Raw genomic sequence first — 18,179 nt, forward strand, 5'->3', positions numbered from 1 at the left:
GGGAGGTAGCGGAAGTTTCAGCAGCCATCCTGGACAGCGAGAACGCAGGTGAGCCTAAGGAGCCCGGGCTGTTGATGATCTTAAGAAACCATCACACCAGGGAACCAGCAGTTAGCGTAATGGCTATGTCGCTGGACTCCCACGTAGTTGACCGTGGTTCGCATGCCGGACCCGGTGGCTTAAAACTCATGCCGGGCACGTGTGCGTGCATGCCCAAGATCCCGAGAGGAGAATGGAGGAGAAGGGATTGCGGCGTGACCATCCCCCCCTGGGGGGTGATTTCTTGCTTTCTGTCACTATGTCTCTCTCTGTCTGTCTGGCAAGCACACACACCCTATAGCGAAAAAACCTCTCCCCCCCAAAAAAAAGAAAAAGAAAGAAACTATCACACCAGTCAGGACCCTCTACTCTAGACTTTTCACATGAAAGAGAAATAAACTTCCAGTTTATCTAACTAATTTGGCCTTTACCAATTTGGGCCAAATCCATTTCCTTTTTTTTTTTTTTTTTTTAAGAGGTTCTGGCCATAGGACACATGTGCTTGCCAGAGAGAGACAGAGACAGTGAGAGGAAAAATAAGAAATCATCCCACTAGGTGGATGGCCACGCCACAGTCCCTTTTCCTGGGTTTGTGGGCATGCATGCACATATGCCTCGCATGATTTTCAAGCCACTGGGTCCAGGACTTGAAACACAGTAGGCCATGTGGGAATCCAGCGATGTAACAACTAGGCCATCTGCTGGCCTCGGCCAAATCCACTTCTAACCAATCAATACTGGAGGCAGGTGGGTCCCGGCTCTTACCCACTCTGCTGTCTCTTTAAACTCAGAAAAATGAGAGAAGAGCTAAGAAAGCTACAGCCAAGACAAAAAGCAATGTCCCTGCAGTCACATGGTTGGCTAAAACCCAGGGCTAGAACCAGGACTGTAACCCAGGACTCCTGACCCCTGGCCTGGCTCCTTCCTCCTCCTTACCCTCAGGCTGCCCCCCAACAGAAGCCAGAGCAAACTCACAAAAGAAGGGTCCAGGTTTTTCTAGCCTTAAACGGACCTAGTGATACCGACTGTCAGGAGGCCACGGCTTGTGCTGCTAAAGGACTCTTCCCACCCAGACCCCGCCACAGGCCTGTGCCAAGTAGTCAGCAATGGCTGCCAGGAGTGCCCTGCTTTCCAAAGCAAGGGCCAGCCGGCCCGGCCACGGCCCAGCCCTGCTCACCGCACGGTGATGGGGATGCTGGAGCGGCGGTCGATGTCCCTCTCGTGCTGGCGGGCCCCGCTCCGCATGATGATGTAGCGGTTCTTCAGCTTCTCTGCAGCCTCTGCTGACAGCCGGGGACCACACCTCCTGGGGATGGAGGAGCAGCCAGTGAGGCCAGGAGGGAACCCCAGTGCACCCACCCTGTCCCCAGCCCCGGCCAGCATGCAGACATGCTGTACATGTCTCCTAACATCACAGCTGCTGGGAGCAGCAGGTGGCGTGGTGGTTAAAGCACTGGACACTCCCACATGGCCGACCACAGTTCAAGTCACGGACCTGGTGGCTGGCTGGCTTGCTCACTCTCTCTCTCTCTCTCTCTATGTGTGTGTGTGTGTGTGTGTGTGCGTATGCATGTTTACGTGTGTGTCTGGTCATATTAAAATGAATAAATAAAATTAAACTCTTAAAAAAAAAAAAGGGACCAGCAGTTGGCATAATGGTTATGTTGCTGGACTCCCATGTAGTCGACCGCAGTGAGTCCCGGACGCAGTGGCTTAAACTCACGCCAGGCACGTGAGTGCGGGCATGTCCAAGATCCCGCGAGGAGAATGGAGAAGGGATTGTGGCATGGCCATCCTCCTGTAGGCTGATTTCTTGCTTCCTCTCTGTCTCTCTGGTGAGTGCATGCACCCTATAGCAGAAACCTCTCCCAGAATTAAACAGTCATAGCTGCCTGCTCTCGTGCTGGCTGTGGACAGGCACCAGAGAGCAACCTCAGCGGGGAAAAACAGGCACCCGAGTCAGGAAACAGGAGGAAGGCAAGGCACAGCTGCAGGACGTGAAACCGAACCCTCACTGCTGAGGAGTCTGGCCCCAGGGTGGACACTGCCCCCAGTACCCATAACTAACAATGGCACCACCACAGCAGCAGAGGTCCACAGAGCAGGGAGAAAGGCTTCACGGTGGTCTCAAGCCCCACACCCTGACGATGTGCCACATGGAGGATGCTCACAGGAGGCTCAGCAGTGACTGCAGTCACTGGGGGCATGGTGGCCTCTCCCAGGACGGTGGGTGCAGGGAGGCCTGACCCACATTCACCCCATTCAACCCCCTCCACCCCACGGGGCCAACTGGCAGTCACTGATATAGAGGAAGCCTTCTATGACCTGTCTAAGGATGAGGAGCTGAGACCCTAAAGGAGGGAGCAGGGGCCTCAAGGCTATCTAGGACTTGGTGCAGAGGGAAAAGAATGCTGGTCCTCCTTGGAGAGGAGCACTGGACGTACCTCTAAAGATCATGCTCCTTGCTCACCTACCCCAGTCCAGGCTCATGTGTGATTCAGGCCACCACACTTGGGGCATGGTTCTGCTTTAGAGGCTCACACCTGTGGGCCCAAGCCTCTGAAGATGGGGCCACATGCGCTCAGAACCATGCTGAAGGCCCAGGAGCTGCTGGGCACAGTGCCTGCCTATTCACCCTGTGAAGGAGGCTGAACCGGGGACCCACCTGATGGTGGTGCTTCAGCCCCTCACCAAAGGGCATTCAACAAGCCCTCAACCCTGAGGATTTAGTTCAAAAGGTAACTGAGGGGCCAGCAGGTGGCATGCTGGTTAAGGTGCTGGACGCCCACATGGCCAACTGCAGTTTAGGTCGGGCAGTTCGAAAATCACACTGGACGTGTGCGTGCATACCCAAAGTCCCAGGAAGAGAATGGAGAAGGGCTTGGTTTTGCCACCCTGCTGGGGGTGGGGGGAGGTAATTTCTCACTTTCCCTCCGCCTCTCTCCAGTGAGTTCACGCACCCTATGGCGAAAACCTAAAAACGCTTCCCCATCTGTAAGATGGAATAATAGTATCCTTAACTGTGTAGGTTTTGGGGGAAGGTCCAAGGTCCTTTGAACATGAGTGCTCAGAATAATGCCTAACACAGAATAGATACTACATGTAGGATTACTATTACTGGCCATCTATAAAGCAGTAATTAAAGCCATAGCTGCCATTTACCGTGTATCCATTTTGGTGCCGAGTATCTATTCCCTATCTTGTGCAAGCCTTATAAAAATCCTAGGAAACATCAGCCTGGGGAGGTAGGTCACACAGTGGAGGTGAGGGAGGCGAGTATTACCCAGAGCCTGTGTTCACAGGGACATTACCCTGCCTCCTTGCATGTTGGACTCAGGGGTATAACTCCTACTCCCTTGAGGAGATGAGGAAACTGAAGCCAGAGCCAGAGGGACTTGTGCGAGGTGCGAGAGGAGGAGCCCATTCAGGATGGCATCATACGGGCTGCCCTGCACCGGAGCAGCAGGGGCTCAGGACTGGCCTTCTGCCACCCTGGGCAGCTGGCTCTCTCCCCACACGGGGCCTGCATCCAGGACTCACGCTCGGCAGTAGGCGATGAACTTTTTCAGCTTGGCCAGGTCGATCTCGCCCTCCACGGCCTGTGTCTGTGTCAGCGCGCTCACGTGCAGAGTGATGACATGTTTGGCCAACATCTGGGGGAAGAGTGGACACGGAGTCAGCCCACAGGCCTGCTGGTCCTGCTTGCTCGGCACCAGCGCCCTCCTTGGAGAGGAGCCCTGGATGCCTTTTAGAGAGGTCGTGCTCCTTGCTCCCCGACCCAGTCCAGGTGGCTCTGGTGGGGTTCAGCCGAACCACCCACACTTGAAGCATGGTTCTGCCTCAAGGATAGACACTGGGCCCATCCAAGCCAGTAAGTCTGTCCTGGTACTTCCACTGGAACTACTGAAAAACAGGACCAGCACATGGCGCGGTGGTTACATTGCTGGACTCCCACGTAGTTGACTGTGGTTCAAGTCCCAGACTCAGCGACTTAAAACTCCTGTCAGGCGTATGTGCTCAAAATCCTGAGAGAAGAATGGAGAAGGAATTGCAGCACGACCACCCCCCATGCTCCCAAGCACGATTTCTTGCTTTCTGTCTCTCTGGCAAGTACACTCACCCTATAGCAAAAATCTCTCTCTCTCAAAAAAAAAAAAAAAAAAAAAAAAAAGTACTACAGGAAAACAGGCAAACTTCTCCCTCCTCGGGGACTGCTGAGCTAATAGCAATTAAGACAAAACCTTGCTGGCACGAGAGGAACAGTGTCCAGAACACAGCCTCTACCAAGGGAAGCGAAGCAGAGGCAGAGAGAGCTGTCAGAGAAGCCAGAAGCCAGATCACCCGAGGCCTGAAGCCTTAGGATTTGCCAATGCTATAAACCACTAGCCCTTTTCTTTCAGAGATATATTAACTGGAAAAGGGTTCTGTTATTTATAACACAGTGCCAACTCCTGTAATTCAGGTATCAGGGATTAATCAGGGAGAGTGATTTAGCCCAAATCACAGAACATTTTGATCACGGCAGAAGCAGGGCCAGACGCCCACTGCAATGTGTGGTCCACAACATCCCTATCTCACCGGCTCCCTCATGCTTAGTGGCCTGACAGTGGGGCAGGATGTCACAGACTGAGCCTCCTGTTCCCCATTCTCCAGAACCATGAGGCCACCTCGAGTCAGGCCCGCCCTCCCCACATGCCCACCAGCCTTCCCCAGACGTACCACATCCCTCTCCTCGTTGTGCTCATCTTTGACAATGAAGATCATGTCGAAGCGAGACAAGATGGTGGGCATGAAGTCAATGTTGTCCTCTCCCTTCGTCTCATCCCAACGACCAAACACCGAGTTTGCAGCAGCCAGGACAGAGCAGCGGGAGTTCAGGGTGGTGGTTATCCCAGCCTGAGAGCAGAGGAGGAGGAGCAGGGAGAGGAGATGCTAAAGGACCCTGGGACAAGCCTGTGTCATGTAGGCACACACACACGCATGCACACACACACACACACGATTACAAGGCCTGCAGCTGCTATTGCCAACCCAGCCCTGGGAAAGCAGGACTTGCCCCAGGCCCCTGGAGAACATGAGGACGGCAGACCAGGCCTACCAGGGACAGGCTCTCACCTTGGCGATAGAGATGGTCTGCTGCTCCATGGCTTCATGGATCGCCACACGGTCATCTTCTCGCATCTGAGTCGGGAAGAGATATCCACCAGACCCATTCAGGCAGGGGGACAGCAGCTCCTGTCCTTGAGTGTTAGCTCCACACTATGCCACCTCCAACCACAGTGACAACTATGTGTGCTTGGCTCTCCTCTGCTCACTCTCCACATATGCAAACGGAGATTCAGAGAGGCCACACAACTTCTCAAAGTTGTCTCAGTGTGACAGGCCTGGTGACTGATTACTGGTCTTCCAAGTCAGAGGCAGTTTCTACTAGCTGAGCATAGCAAGTCGCACAGCCCAATCCCACAGCCATAGGCGCCACCCACCTTGCAGCCCCCTCCCTACCTCATCACTCACCTTGTCAAACTCATCAATACAGACGACTCCACCATCAGCCAGGACCATGGCCCCGCCCTCCATGATGAAGTTCCGGGACGAAGGATCCCTCATCACCGAAGCTGTGAGGCCCGCTGCACTGCTGCCTTTCCCAGACGTGTAAACCTGGGGGAGGGACAGGGCCGTCAAAGCCAACATAGCCCGGCTCCATGCTCTGACCCAGAGGGCCATGACTTGCCCAAGGTCACATATCAAAGCTGGCTGCACAGAACAGAACTCAGGGCTCCAACTCGGAGCTCTTCCTCTGGAAGGAGAGGCCATGGCCACCCTGGGCCTCAGGGGGCCTAGACATGCTCTCAGAAGGCATGACATCCATGCCTCACCTGAGCCTCACCATGGCCCTTAGAGGCCCAGCTCACAAACAAGCTGAGGTCAGAGAAGACACAGAGCTGACTCCCAGGAAAAGCCTGGCCCCAACCTGAGTCCCATGCCATCTCTTCTAGAGACAGGGTCTCACTATGTTGCCCAGGATGACCCTGAACACACGACCCTCCTCCCTCATCTTCCGGTGTAGCTGGAACTACAGGAGCGGCACAGCCCTTGAACTCTGTACAGCCCTGTGGCCAGACCTCACCAAGATGTTCTTCAGTGTAAAATATGCATGGGTTTCAAAGAATCAGCACTAACAAAAACGTAAAGTATCTCATTAGTAAGTGTTTATGTTGGGCCAGCAGGCAGCATAGTAGTTGAGTGCTAGACTCCCACATGGCTGACAACAGATCGACTCTTCGACCCAGCAGCTTGAAAATCACATCAGGCACATGTGTGTATGTGCCCACAATCCCAAGAAGAGAATGGAGAAGAGGGGATTGTGGTGTGGCCACTCCCCTGGGGGGTGATTTCTCACTTTTCCTCTCTTGTCTCTCTTAGGTGAGCACACATACCCTATGGCAAAAATTCTAAAAGACAAATAAATAGCAGCTGGCAGGTGGCGTGGTGGTTAAGGTTGCTGGACTCCCACATGGCCGACTGCAGTTCGAGTCCTGGACCTGGTGGCTTGCTCTCTCATTTCTCTACCTCACTGTCCCTATCTGGTAAAATTAGAATAAATATGTAAAATAAATGAACCCAAATTACTATTTAAAATAAATAACAATAATTGTTTATGTTAAGCCACATGTTGAAATGATATTTTAGACAGTGAGTTAAACAGAACATATTAAATACAAACAATTTCACGTGTTCCTTTTTACTTTCTCTGTAACTACTAGAAAACTGTAAATGACACACATGGCTCACATCTACAGTCAGGGTGATATTTCTATTCGACGAGGCTACAGGGGTGACCTGGCCCATTTCCTATCTAGTCAAAGACTGCCACCTCCCACTTGCACAACCCCATCCTCTGACTGCAGTGTTCACATCCACTCTGACCCTTCTAGACCCACGACTAAAGCAACAGGTGACCCAATTCAGCCAACACCTCAGTTCAAATTCTGTTCTAATGCTTACAGGTAGTGGAGCCTATTCTGTACCTCAGTTTCCTCACACATAAAACGGGGTAAGTACCTACCGCAGAGTGAGTGATGTCATTACTCAACAAATGGGTAGACTGCCGCTCAGCAAGATTAGATGACCTGCTCAAAGTCCCCAGCCAACTACTGGCCAGGCTGGGATCCAGTAAACTCGAACCTGACTCAACCCAGCACTCTCGCTCCCCGCCCCGAACCCACACACACCTGTTGTTCCCCTCCTCCTCTCACCTCTGCCGTCCTGATCCTAGCCAAGGGAAGGAGGAAGAGATTCTGGGTGAACCAGCCCACTGAGGATGGCCTGGGGACCCAGATGCCATGCCCTAAGCCATGTTTCCTGCAAAGGCAGCCGTGGAGAGGAGGCTGTCCCAGGCCACTCACCCCGATGGGAGAACATTTCTCCACAAACTTCAGCAGCTGGGATTTGGCTGTCCCAGGGTCCCCTAGCATCAGCAGGTTGATGTCCCCTCGGCGAGTGAGTCCATCAGGGAGCCTAGTAGAGGATGGGTAGGTTAGACAGGATGAGAATCTAGAGGACTCGGACTGAGGCTGGTCACCAGCATGGCTGGCTGGCAGGAGCCAAGCTATCATGAGGCTCAGAGCAGGTGGGACAGCAGGCACTTTGGCCTGAGACCCACGGTCATAGCCTGTTCTGTGGCTTCCTGATGATGGAGGCGATAGAGCAGAGGAGGGTGAGGGAGATAGCACTTACAGCTATGCTCGGGCACACCCGGCAAGTACCTGAGCATCTCTCCCAGCTGGTGAAAAGACGACGAGCTGCCTGTGTGCTGAACACAGTGCAACAGGATGGGAATGATGGGAGCAGGGCCGGGGAGCAAGTTCTTTCAGCTCCCTCAGCCTCAGCTTCCTCAATTCAGATTGGGGTGGACAGCAGCATGCTAGCAAGGTCAGAATGAGGACTGATTGATTTCAGGCACATAAAGCACTTAGGAGAATACCTGGCATGTAGTGGGAATGCAATAAACAGGAGCTGCTAATACTAGTACTATTTATTTTAATTTTTGTTTACTTATAGCTTTTTTTGGGGGGGTCATAAGATGCATGCACTCCCTGACAAGAGACAGGGAAAAAATGAGAAATCAGTACCCCCCCCCCAGGGGGACGACCACACCACAATCCCTTCTCCTTTCTCCTCTCAGGATTTTGAGAAAGCCACTGGGTCCAGGTCTCAAACCAGGCATCAGCCTTGTGGGATCCAGCGCCTTGACCACCATGCCCCCTGCTGGCCTGAGAGGAGTACTATTATCACTGCTACACTACCACTGACTACACCTGTATTATTTTAGTTATGAAAGGACACAGGGTCTTTTTATTTGAGAGAGATTTCTGCTGTAGGGCGTGTGCACTTGCTGGATAGACAGAGACAGACAGAAAGCGAGAAATCACCTCCCAGGGAGATGGCCACGTAGCAATTCCCTCTCCATTCTCTTCTAGGGATTTTGGGCATGTAAGCACATGTGCCCGGCATGAGTTTTAAGCCACCAGGTCTGGGACGCGAACCACGGTCAACTACATAGGAATCCAGCAATGTAACCATTATACCATCCACTGGTCCCAACACATGAGGTCTTTTTAAGTGTCATGCTTTTCACCTCTTTCATTCACATGGAAACTTGGGTTCAGAGAAGTGGTGCCTCTTGCCCAAGGTCACACAGCAAACGAGCAGTAGAGCAGAGACGGAATCCCTGGTCCCTAGTCCAAACCCAGTGCTCTCCCAATACCATATGCCAGGTCCCCACAGGTTGACCCAGTTCAAGGCTGGGATCTCTGAGAGAGATCCACGAATTGGCTACCAGCAGCTGACGGCAAGCCTGGAGTTAGGAGAGGGGCCTAGGAACGTGAAGAAAGCCTCAATCCTGATCATCTGGCAGGTGTCCTTCTGTAGGCCATATTGCCAGCCCACTCTCCACCCTGGGGGAATCCAGACCTCCTACCTCTTGCGAGATCCGCCAAAGAGCAGACAGGCAATGGCCTTCTTCATGTCCATGCCCCCAAAGATGGAGGGGGCGATACTCTTGGAGATGACCTCATAGACGTTGGGGAGGGAGGCCAGGCGACGGAACTCCTCCTCCTCCTGTGGGCTCACGGCCCCAGCAAAGGTGCGACCTGGGTGGGCAGAGCAGGTATGTGAATGCATGTGACAGGGACCTCCTCCAGCCCTCTACCCACCTGGCCCCAGCTCAGAGACCTCCCAAAGGGCAGGACCTGGACAGCAGGGCCTCAGTCTGAGTGAAGAAGAGACAAAGAGCCCTGAGTGAAGAGAGACCCCCAGCTCTCCTTGGCCTCTAAGCCTTCAAGAGTGCATGCCGGGACCAGCAGCTGGCGTAATGGCTTTGTCACCGTGATTTGAGTCCCGAACCTGGTGGCTTAAAATCATGCCAGGCACATGCGCATGCGTGCCCAAGATCCCAAGAGAACTGAGGAGAAGGGACTGTGGCATGGCCACCCACCCCAGAGGGTGATTTCTCACTTTCTGTCTCTGTCTTTCTAGCGAGTACATGCGCCCTATAGTGAAAACCTCTCCAGAAAAAAAAAAAAAGAGAAGAAAAGAGAGAAGAGTGCATGCCAAGGTCCAATAAGGGGAAGCTGGGGCAGGGAGAGGCTGAGGAATTACAGGGCAAGGTGAGCCTGTAGGTCGCTGGGGACTGGTGGAAAGTGTCCCATTATGCCGAGAGGGTAGAGGTGCTTGTGGTCCTGACAGCCTCCTCACTTGGGCTGCTGTGCAGAGGGAGACTGGCAAGGAGGACTAACAAACACCCGGGGAGAGGTAGGGGCTTGGAACAGGCTGGGGCTGGTAAGAAGTGGCCAGCCCCTGGGAATGTTCTGAAGGTGACACTGGCCAAATCTGCCTACAGATTAGACATTAGAGGATAAGAGAAAGAAGCATCGAAGACGATGTGGGGGGTCTCAGTCCAAGCAATTAGAAGGGTGGAGATGAGAAGTCTGAAAGGGGAGCCACTTTGAAGGTAGGGAAGAGCTCAGCTTCAGCCATGCTGAATTTGAGATGCCTTATTAGATCCCTTTTCAAGGATTGGGCATTAAGGTCTGGAATACGAGGGTGGGGGGAAGGCAGGCTAGAAACACAACTGTACACTGCCAGCATATAGGTGGTCTTAAAAGCTGGGGCTCTTTGTGCAAATGGTGGGCCCTGGACTGAACCCTCGGGTGCTCACCTCTTTAAATCAATCCACTGCAGCCAGGGAGCTGGAGCGAACCTGAAAACCCTCAGTGACTTGGGCAAAAGCACTAGCTCACCACTGGGCTCCCGAGGCCCTTTGTGTAGCCCTGGTCATTCATTCCAAACCTCCACATGCCGCCGTAGTCAATAAGCACCCAGGCCAGGCTGAGTCTTCATCAGTTCGTGGCACCCCCTCCCACCTGAAAGTTTCCACATCTGCCGGACTTCAATGTCCAGCTCAGACACCGGATAGTGGCGCAGTGGTAGAACTCAACAGTCGTGAGGGTGACCCACACAGGAAAGTCATGGGTTCATATCCAGAGACCTCCCGGAGTACACCAGGCACATGTGTGCCCGTGACTCAGGGCTAGCTCAGCCTGGGGGTGGGTCTGGGTGTCAAGACCCTCTTGCGGGTACTGTGTCTGTCTGTCTCTTCCAATAATGGAAGAAATAAAAGCAACTTAAATTAAAAAGCCCAGACACATCTCCTCCTGGAAGCTTTTCAAAAGGCCTGGATTCCCTGGCGTTCTTGGGCAGCTCACTGGAAGCACACAAGCCAGCATCTGGCACCACCGTGCCCACACTGTCCCCATGGTTCCACGCTGTCTAGTTTCTCTGGCTAGACCCTAAACTCCCACCTGCCCAGGATGCGGCGCTGGGCTTCTCTTACATCACCTGGCACAGTGACGCGAGGACACAGCCCACAGGAATCCCCTGGACTTGATCTGAGGCAAAAACCCTCAGCTCAAGGGCCAAGGCTAGGGCCAAGCAGGTGGAAGTTTCAGAGCAATAAACTTTCACTAAATATGAAAATGAACATTTTAATGATATGAGCAATGCAAGGACATCCTGAGTCACCTCACCTCATGAGGGAATGGCTGTTAACAGGGGTGTGCAAGCCAGGCCTGCTGACAAGGCCAGGACCTCAAAGCCAACTCACCAGAGCCATCTGTGTCCACCTGGATGCCCAGGACCCGGATGTAGGAGCTCCGGATGCCAACGCCCACCCTATCGCGGCCCTTGCTGGAGGTCAGGCCAAACTTCTTGATGGAGTAGATGCCCATGATGGTGACCCTGTTCCCAGGGACTACCTTGTCACACAGGTACCTGAGATGAGGACAGGGAAGGAGAAGGCAGGTGAGAGCCTGGTGTGGATGCAAGTCCCTGATTCCACCATAGCCACGACCCCTGTGCATGGTCTACCCGAGCATGTTCACCCCAGGGGCCACTCCCTGGGCTGGCTCATCCCAACACAGGATCCCTCTACCCCTCATCCTATGCGTGAATGACTCAGCTGCTTGGAGGATGATATTGACAATGATGGTGGCCAAACAGGAAGGCAGGTAGAGGCCTGACCACTGGTTGAATTCAAGAGCTCCTGTGTTGTGCTAGTTGACAGGGACGCCTGCTGCCAGCCCAGTCCGGCCCTTCAGAACACCCATCACCCTCAAGCCCACTCAGGAAGACTTCCTCTTCATGCCCTTTGGCCTCCTTGCCAGGACCACATCCCTATTCCTGCCTCTCATGGCTCAAGCCTTTTCATGAGCTCAACAAAGTCAATTTGCCTCTTGGGTTTCACTTCCTCTTTTTTTTTTTTTTTTTTTTAAATAAAGAATTATTATTATTACTGATGGGGCTGGCAGGTGGCGTGGTAGTGAAGGTGCTGGACTCCTACATGGCTGACCATGGTTCGTGTTAGCTTGCTTTCTGACTTTCTCTCTCTCTCCTTCTCATTCTGCCCCTCTCTGGTCAAATTAAAATTAAGAAAAAAAATTAAATCAAATAATTCTTTTAATAAAACACCAGAAAAACAATTATTGGGTCAGCAGGTGGCGTGGTAGTTAAGGCGTTGGATTCCCACATGGCCAACAGCTTTTTGAGAACCAGACCTGGTGGCTTGCTTTTTCACTTTCCCTTTCTCTCTCTCTGTCTCTCTCTGATCAAATTTAAGAAAGAAAATAATAACAAATAAAAATGTTTTAATTAAATCTTTTTTCTTTGGAGAGGTTTTCGCTATAGGGAGTGTGCACTTGCCATAAAGACAGAGAGAGACAAAGAGACAGAAAATGAGAAATCGCCCCCCAAGGGGGATGGCCACGCCGCAATCCCTTCTCCTCTATTCTCCTCTCGGGATCTTGGGCACGCACACACATGCGCCTGGTGTGAGTTTAAGTCACCGAGTCCAGGACTCGAACCATGGTCAACTACATGGGAGTTCAGCGACATTACCATTACGCCAACTGCTGGTTCCAATTAAATCTTTTTGAAAACAAAATTATTATTATTTTTTAAATTTGCTCTAGGGTATGTGCATTCACCAGAGATAAAAAGGGAAAGTGAGAAAGCGACACCAGGTCTGAGACTCAAACTGTGGTCAGTCATGTGGAAGTCTAGCGTCACACCACCTGCTGGTCCCATTCACTTCCTCTTTTAAAATTAAGATATGAATAGGGAACCAGCAGTTAGCGTAATGGCTATGTCGCTGGACTCCCACGTAGTCGACAGTGGTTCGTGTCCCGGACCCGGTGGCTTAAAACTCACGCCGGGCACGTGTGCGTGCATGCCCAAGATCCCAAGAGGAGAACGGAGGAGAAGTGATTGCGGCGTGACCATCCCCCCGGGGGTGATTTCTCACTTTCTGTCTGTCTCTGTCTGTCTGGTGAGCGCATGCGCCCTGTAGCGAAAACCTCTCCAAAAATAAAGAAAAATTAAGATATGAAAGAGGGAAGTCTCCAAGTCCTCTAGCCAGTGTAGCATGGAGGGGACACTCAGGAGTTTTGTGACATCAAAGGAGTCAATGTACCTCTCAACCTGTGGAGATGATCAGGTAACCTGACCTGCCTCAACCATGGAATCAAGTGCAGTAAATGACACAAAAGTGCTTACCACACCAGGTGTCCCACCCCCAGGAGGGACCATTGCTGACTCTGAATACTCTACAAGCCTCCAGACCCTCTTTCCATATGATACTTCTTAAGCTTTCTGGATCAACTACTGCTTGGAGAAAATCTAATTGATATATAACACTTATTAATTTGTATTAATATTAAGAAACTATGCTGGGCCAGCAGATGGCATAATTGTTACATTGCTGGACTCCCACGTAGTCGACTGTGGTTCGAGTCCCAGACCTGGTGGCTTAAAACTCACACTTGGCATATGTGTTCATGCCCAAGATCCCGAGACAAGAATAGTGGAGAAGGGATTGCGGTATGGCTATCCTCTGTGGGGGGTTACTTCTCACTTTCTGTCTCTCTGGTGAGTACATGCACCCTTAAAGCAAAAAAAAAAAAGTCTCTTTAAAAAAAAAAGAGACCAGCAGTTAGTGTAATGGCTATGCCGCTGGACTCCCATGTAGTCGACTGTGGTTCGCATCCCAGACCCGGTGGCTTAAAATTCACGCCAGGCGCGTGTGCGTGCGTGCCCAAGATCCCGAGAGGAGAATGGAGAAGGGATTGTGGTGTGGCCATCCCCCATGGGGGGGTGATTTCTTGCTTTCTGTCTTTCTGGTAAGCGTGCACACCCTACAGTAAAAACCTCTCCAAAAAAAAAGAGCTTCGTGAGAGATGAACTGTCCTTACCCACATTTTCAGGAACCCGAAGGTGGCAAAGCCTTGTATCTTGCCCAAGAGCTTCACCCTGATTTCTCTATTAACATAATGAAGCTAACAAAAGCTACAGATCGGATCTACTCAGAAAAAGTCACATGCAGGGAACCAGCAGTTAGCGTAATGGCTATGTCGTTGGACTCCCATGTAGTCGACTGTGGTTCGCATCCCAGACCCGGTGGCTTAAAATTCACGCCAGGCGCGTGTGCGTGCGTGCCCAAGATCCCGAGAGAATGGAGGAGAAGGGATTGTGGCGTGACCATCCCCCCTGGGGGGTGATTTCTTGCTTTCTGTCTCTCTGTCTCTCTCTGTCTGTCTGGTGAGCGCATGCGCCCTATAGCGAAAACCTCTCAAAAAAAAAAAAAAAAAAGAAAAAGAAAAAGTCACATGCACAGAATATCTACTTACAATTGTGGAGTATGCAAGCCCAGGGTAAGAGCCCTGGTCAAGGAGCTCCAAATCTTCCCAGGCCCGGCACCACACCCTCACCCCTTTCTATCACTCAGCAAATTCAAAGGCAGATTTTTTTTTTTTTTGGAGAGGTTTTTGCTATAGGGTGCATACACTCGCCAGAAAGACAGAAAGTGAGAAATCACCCCTCAGGGGGGATAGCCACACTGCACTCTCTTCTCCATTCTCCTCTCAGGACCTGCAGCATTCATGCACACGTGCCCAGTGTGAGTTTAAGCCACCAGGTCCGGGACTTGAACCGCGGTCAACTACATGGGAGTTCAGCAACATAGCCATTATGCCAACTTGTCCCAAGTGCAGATTCTTAATAGAAAGCCTGGAGTGGGGGTCAAGGTGCAAGTGTCAGGCTGGGAGGAGGCTCTCAAAGCTGCTGGTTATCTACCTGGGCTGCCCTGGGCCTCCCAGTCCTAAGAGGACTGCAGATGCTCTTAGGGAGAAGATAGGCTTTGGAAAGCAAATACAGCTCAAAGCACAGCTCTTCCACTTACAAAGTCCTTTAACCTCTCCAATTTATATTTCCTCATCTGCAAGATGGAGGCTGGCATGCCCCTGCAGATTATGGAAAGACAAGAGGGAAGCCCTGTGGGGAGCACCACACACAGCACAAGTGCTCCCCACTGACCGTCTTGTCCTCCACCCTGCTCCAGATGATACTCAGCATCCAGGTCAGAGATGCAGCTGGGACACCCACCCTGGTAGACGCCACCTCCCAACCCCTGCCAGCCTCACCTGTCACAGTAGAGCTGCATGTGTCTAGGCATTTCGCCATGGGGCACAGCATCAGGCAGCTCCTGCAGCTTTAGGGTCTGGAAGTCCACACACTTGCACTTGTCGGGTATGATGAAATACGGGTCCAGCGGGCACTTGGGACGCCCAGCCTGATCCCTATAGGGAGAGGGAGAAGGGTCACCAGAGCTACCCTGAGACTCCAAAGGCTGAAGTTCATACATCCCAGGAGTTAATAAAGAGAGATGGCCAGCCGCAATTTAAAGGATATCTAGAATAAAAAGGGAAAAAGTCCCAGAGGGAAAGGAGCTCTGCAGTGGACCAGGTAGGTTGGGAGTCAGGAGAACTGCTCAAGGCCTGGGCCCTCCATTAACATAACTCACTGAGGCAGCAGGCAAATCACACTCACAGTCCCCTTGTAGGGTCTCAACATCCCCACTAGTGAAGAGGGGCTAGATCATCAATCTCCTTACTAAATCCCCACTGAATCCTAAGGCCATTTCCAGTGAGATTCAAGGCAGTTCTAGAACATTCTAGAGGGCCTGAGGATGTAGGCCTCTAGGAACCTCTATGTAACAAAGTCATTATCAACAATTACTACAGTAATACACGTATATACGTGCAAATACCACGGCAAAGGCCCTACCATGTGCCTGACACTGTTCTAGTAGGTGTAGGAGACACAGCACTGAACAGAATCCCTGCTCTTAACAGAGCTTAGATTCTAGTCAGGAGGGACTGAAAAGAAACAAACACGCAAACAACTGCCTAATAGTGCAATGTCAGATGTGTGCCATGAAGTAAAAGGCAGGTGAGGGCCGGCAGGTGGCGTGGTGGTTAACTTCGCTGGACTCCCACATGGCCAACCATGGTTCCAGTCCCGGGGGAATGAGGCTATTTGGAATCTTGTCCAACAAACTCTGTGGCTCCCTAAGTCAGATCTAGCTGCCGGCCACTGGCCAATGAACACAGCTAGGCACATTCATTTACCTATTTGTGTGGCAAAAGCCTACCAGCTGTGTGGCCCCCTGGCTCAGAAAAACCTAAAATGTTTACCATCTAGCCTTGTGCAGAGTATTTGCAGACCCCAGAGGTAGAGACCCGCCCTCGCTCACTGCTGTTCTTTCCTCGTCTCGTCTGCTGGCTCTTTAGCTTCCTTTACCCAACACTCACTCCTCAGGTGGCCTCAGGCTTTAAATACCGTCAGGGAGCAGATGACTCTCGGATGGGCGTTTCTACGAACTCCGGACTCATATTCAGCCACCCGCCAGATACTCCCAAGCAGCTGTCTAATGGACCTTGAAGATTTGAACACATTCCACACTGAACCAATTTCTGTCTGATAGTATTGAACAGGAATGCCATCCAGTGCTCAGGCCCAAACGCTTGCTCTCTTAATGTTCTGCCATCTTGCACGAGTCAGGACGTCCTTTTGGTTCTGCCTTTTAATGTCAGTTTCAGACCATTGCTTACGACCTGTGGCGTGTATGCCCCGTTCCTCCTGTTGTCATCTCTCACCTCCTTCATCCCGTGTCTACCTCATCCCCCATGGTTGTTCTCCCAGCATCTGGGTGGCCGTGGTACTGCAGGGGAATCAGTAAAGTCCTGCACCGTCCTCCATGGTCTGCTCCTGTTCTGTTCATGCTGGGCAGGAGTGCTTTTCCCTCTCAACCTGATTCCCCACAAAGATTGTCCGGACATCCTGGCAGGGACAGTGTAAAGGTGCGTTCTCACCAGGTCCCTTCATAACTCCAAACCCCAAGGATCAGATCCATGCCAGTGCCCAGGGCGCCCATGCCCAGCCTATCGCAGTGTGTCTCTAACGAGCAATTACAGACAGTGCTTGCTCCTCTTCCTGATCTCCAGTCAGAGAACACAGCCCAAAGTCCCTCTAGGCCACACTCACGTGTTACACTTCCTGGGCAGGGCATAGCCCTCTAAGCCGGGGCGCATGGCGATGTTGGTGAGGGTGTTACGGCAACTGCGGCACTGGATAGAGATGCGGGTGGCCTTGGCACGAACTGCAGAGGCCGCAATGATGATGCCTGGGATCTTCACCAGATGGGACATTGTGTCTGACTGTAAGAGAGCCGTAGGAGACTTACTGATTAAAGGGAGCCAGACACACCTGCAGCGTTGGAGAATGAGCTGGCAGGGGCCTAGAGGACGTGGCACAGTTGTAGGGAAGGCTACAGCTCTTCTGTTCAGCTCAAAAACTGTCTATAGGGATGGCTCCTTTAGCTTAGTGGTTAAGGAAACCAGATCCCATATGGCTGACTTCAGTTGAAATCCTGGCTCTGGCTTAAAAAACATGCTGGGCATATTTGCATGCATTCCCAAAATCCCAATAGGATGGAGAATAAAGGGAAACGGACTGCAATGTAACCACACCCCACTAAAAGGGTACTTTATCTCTCCATCTCTCTCTAGCTAGCAAGTACATGTGCCCTCTGGTGATTTAAAAAAAAAATGGGACCAGCAGATGGCAGAATGGCTACGTTGCTGGACTCCCATGTAGTCGATCACGGTTCAAGTCCTGCACCCAATGGCTTAAATTCACGCCAGGCGCGTGTGCGTGCATGCCCAAGATCCCAAGAGGAGAATGGAGGAGAATGGATTGCAGCGTGACCATCTCCCCTGGGGGGTGATTTCTCACTTTCTGTCTCTCCCTGTCTTTCTGGTGAGTGCACACACCCTATAGCAAAAACCTCTCCAAAAACAAACAAAAACAAAAATTTCATGCCGGGCTGGGACCAGCAGGTAGCTGGACACTCCCACATGGCCAAGCACGGTTCAAGTCCCAGACCTGGTGGCTTGCTTTTTCACTTTCTCTCTCTCTCTGTCAAATTAAAACAAATGAGGGAACCAGCAGTTAGCGTAATGGCTATGTCACTGGACTCCCATGTAGTGGACTGCGGTTCACGTCCCGGACCCGGTGGCTTAAAACTCAAGCTGGGCGCGTGTGCGTGCGTGCCCAAGATCCCAAGAGGAGAATGGAGGAGAATGGATTGCAGCGTGACCATCTCCCCTGGGGGGTGATTTCTCGCTTTCTGTCTCTATGTCTCTCTGTCTGTCTGGCGAGCGCACATGCCCTATAGCAAAAACCTCTCC

General features: G+C 52.0%; 1 protein-coding gene across 1 annotated transcript in view; it reads right to left on the reverse strand.

Moving 5' to 3' along the window:
• MCM5 (minichromosome maintenance complex component 5) overlaps positions 1–18,179 on the reverse strand; it is a 28,030-nt gene that overhangs the window by 4,798 nt on the left and 5,053 nt on the right. The window contains exons 5-14 of the mRNA XM_006170323.2: positions 16,975–17,147; positions 15,072–15,227; positions 11,204–11,370; positions 9,020–9,191; positions 7,446–7,557; positions 5,554–5,697; positions 5,155–5,220; positions 4,759–4,935; positions 3,580–3,692; positions 1,217–1,345 (exon numbers count right to left, since the gene is read on the reverse strand). Of these exons, the coding sequence (XP_006170385.1) occupies positions 1,217–1,345; positions 3,580–3,692; positions 4,759–4,935; positions 5,155–5,220; positions 5,554–5,697; positions 7,446–7,557; positions 9,020–9,191; positions 11,204–11,370; positions 15,072–15,227; positions 16,975–17,147 (1,409 nt within the window). The remainder of the gene's footprint in view (positions 1–1,216; positions 1,346–3,579; positions 3,693–4,758; positions 4,936–5,154; positions 5,221–5,553; positions 5,698–7,445; positions 7,558–9,019; positions 9,192–11,203; positions 11,371–15,071; positions 15,228–16,974; positions 17,148–18,179) is intronic.

Source organism: Tupaia chinensis, unplaced genomic scaffold (assembly GCF_000334495.1).
Source record: "Tupaia chinensis unplaced genomic scaffold, TupChi_1.0 Scaffold148234_1, whole genome shotgun sequence".
Classification (NCBI taxonomy): domain Eukaryota; kingdom Metazoa; phylum Chordata; class Mammalia; order Scandentia; family Tupaiidae; genus Tupaia; species Tupaia belangeri.